Below are 2000 nucleotides of genomic sequence, written 5' to 3'. Positions count from 1 at the left end.
CAGGTGACGATTTCCGTGGACGGGATCCTGACGACGACGGGGTACACGCAGGAGGATTACACCATGCTGGGCTCCGACGACTTCTTCTACGTGGGGGGGTCCCCGAACACCGCCGACCTCCCCGGCTCCCCCGTCAGCAACAACTTCATGGGCTGCCTCAAGGACGTGAGTGGGGGGCGTGGGGGGGGGCATTGGGGTCACAGGGAGGATATGGGGTCATATGGGGTCACAGGGGGACATTGGGATAGGGGGGGGACATGGGGACATGGGGGGGGACATGGGGACATGGGGGGGGGCCTAGTGACATGCAGGGCACATGGGGGGGCATAAGGTCATGGGGTCACAGGGGGGACATGGGGTCACATGGGGACATTAGGACACAGGGGGACATGGGGGGGGACATTAGGACGTGGGGGGGTCCCCCAACACCGCTGACCTCCCCGGCTCCCCCGTCAGCAACAACTTCATGGGCTGCCTCAAGGACGTGAGTGGGGGGGGACGTTGGGGTCACGGGGGGGGACATTGGGGTCACAGGGGGGGACATTGGGGTCATATGGGGTCATATGGGGTCATATGGGGTCACAAGGGGGACATTGGGTTGGGGGGGTTACATGGGGACATTGGGATAGGGGGGTACAGGGACATTGGGGGGGGACATGGGGACATGCAGGGCACATGGGGGACATGGGGGAGCCACAGGGTCATAGGGACATCATGGGGACATTGGGGACATGGAGGGGACACGGGGTCACAGGGGGACACGGGGGTCACATAGGGTCATGGGGGGGCACAAGGACATGGGGGGGATGTGGGGTGATGGGACCATGGGACCACAGGGCTATGGGACCATGAGTCCATGGGGACATGGGGTAATGGGACCACAGGGTTATGGGACCAAGGGGACACAGGGCCATGGGGACATGGGACGATGGGCCCACAGGGACACGAGGCAATGGGACTATGGGGCCATAGGGCTATGGGACCACGAGGCCATGGGGCCATGGGAACATGGCAATGATAGGACCATGGGGACATGGAGCAATGGGACCACAGGGCCATGGGGCAATGGGACCATGGGGACAAGGGGCCATAGGGCTATGGGGCCACAGGGCCACAGGACTATGGGACCATAGGGCTATGGGACCACAAGGCCATGGGGCCATGGGAACATGGGGACAAGGGGCCATAGGGCTATGGGGCCACAGGGACACAGGGCAATGGGACCATAGGGACACGGGTCAATGGGGCCACAGGGCTATGGGACCACAGGGCCACGGGTCTATGGGACCATGGGGACACAGGGCAATGGGACCATGGGGACACGGAGCTATGGGACCATGAGGCCACGGGGCCATAGGGCTATGGGATCACAGGGCCATGGGACCATGGGGACATGGGGCTATGGGACCACAGGGCCACAGGGCAATGGGACCATGGGGACACGGGGCCATAGGGCTGTGGGACCACAGAGCCACGGGGCTATGGGACCACAGGGACATGGGTCAATGGGGCCACGGGGCTATGGGACCACAGAGCCACGGGACTATGGGACCATGGGGACACAGGGCAATGGGGACATGGGGACACGGAGCTATGGGACCACGAGGCCACGGGGCCATAGGGCTATGGGACCAAGGGGCCACGGGTCAATGGGGCCACGGGGCCACGGGTCAATGGGGCCACGGGGCCACGGGTCAATGGGGCCACGGGGCCACGGGACTACGGGACCACGGGGCTCAAGGTGGCCGCGTGCCCGCAGGTGGTGTACAAGAACAACGACTTCAAGCTGGAGCTGTCGCGCCTGGCGCAGGAGGGGGACGCGCGCGTGGCCCTGCACGGGGCCCTCCTGTTCCGCTGCGAGCCCGTGGCCGCCCCCGACCCCGTCACCTTCACCCGCCCGGGGGCTTTCGTCACCCTGCCCCGCGCCCCCCGCGCCGCCCGCGCCGGCTCCGTCTCCTTCGACTTCCGCACCACCGAGCCCAACGGGCTGCTCCTCTTCG

General features: G+C 65.7%; 1 protein-coding gene across 1 annotated transcript; it reads left to right on the top strand.

The window, feature by feature from the left end:
• Positions 1 to 33: 33 nt before the first annotated feature.
• On the top strand, positions 34 to 1986 carry LOC309890941 (neurexin-1-like; the record flags this gene model as incomplete). The annotated part of the gene is made up of 2 exons (XM_082785332.1): positions 34 to 165; positions 1760 to 1986. Coding segments are annotated over exons 1-2 (329 nt in total), but the record flags the coding sequence as incomplete, so codon positions are not given.
• Between the last annotated feature and the right edge of the window lie 14 nt (positions 1987 to 2000).

The sequence above is a fragment of the Aythya marila genome, assembly GCF_965140915.1.
Source record: "Aythya marila genome assembly, contig: HAP1_HAP1_SCAFFOLD_1263, whole genome shotgun sequence".
Lineage (NCBI taxonomy): Eukaryota > Metazoa > Chordata > Aves > Anseriformes > Anatidae > Aythya > Aythya marila.
This window is presented reverse-complemented; position numbering and strand designations above follow the sequence as displayed.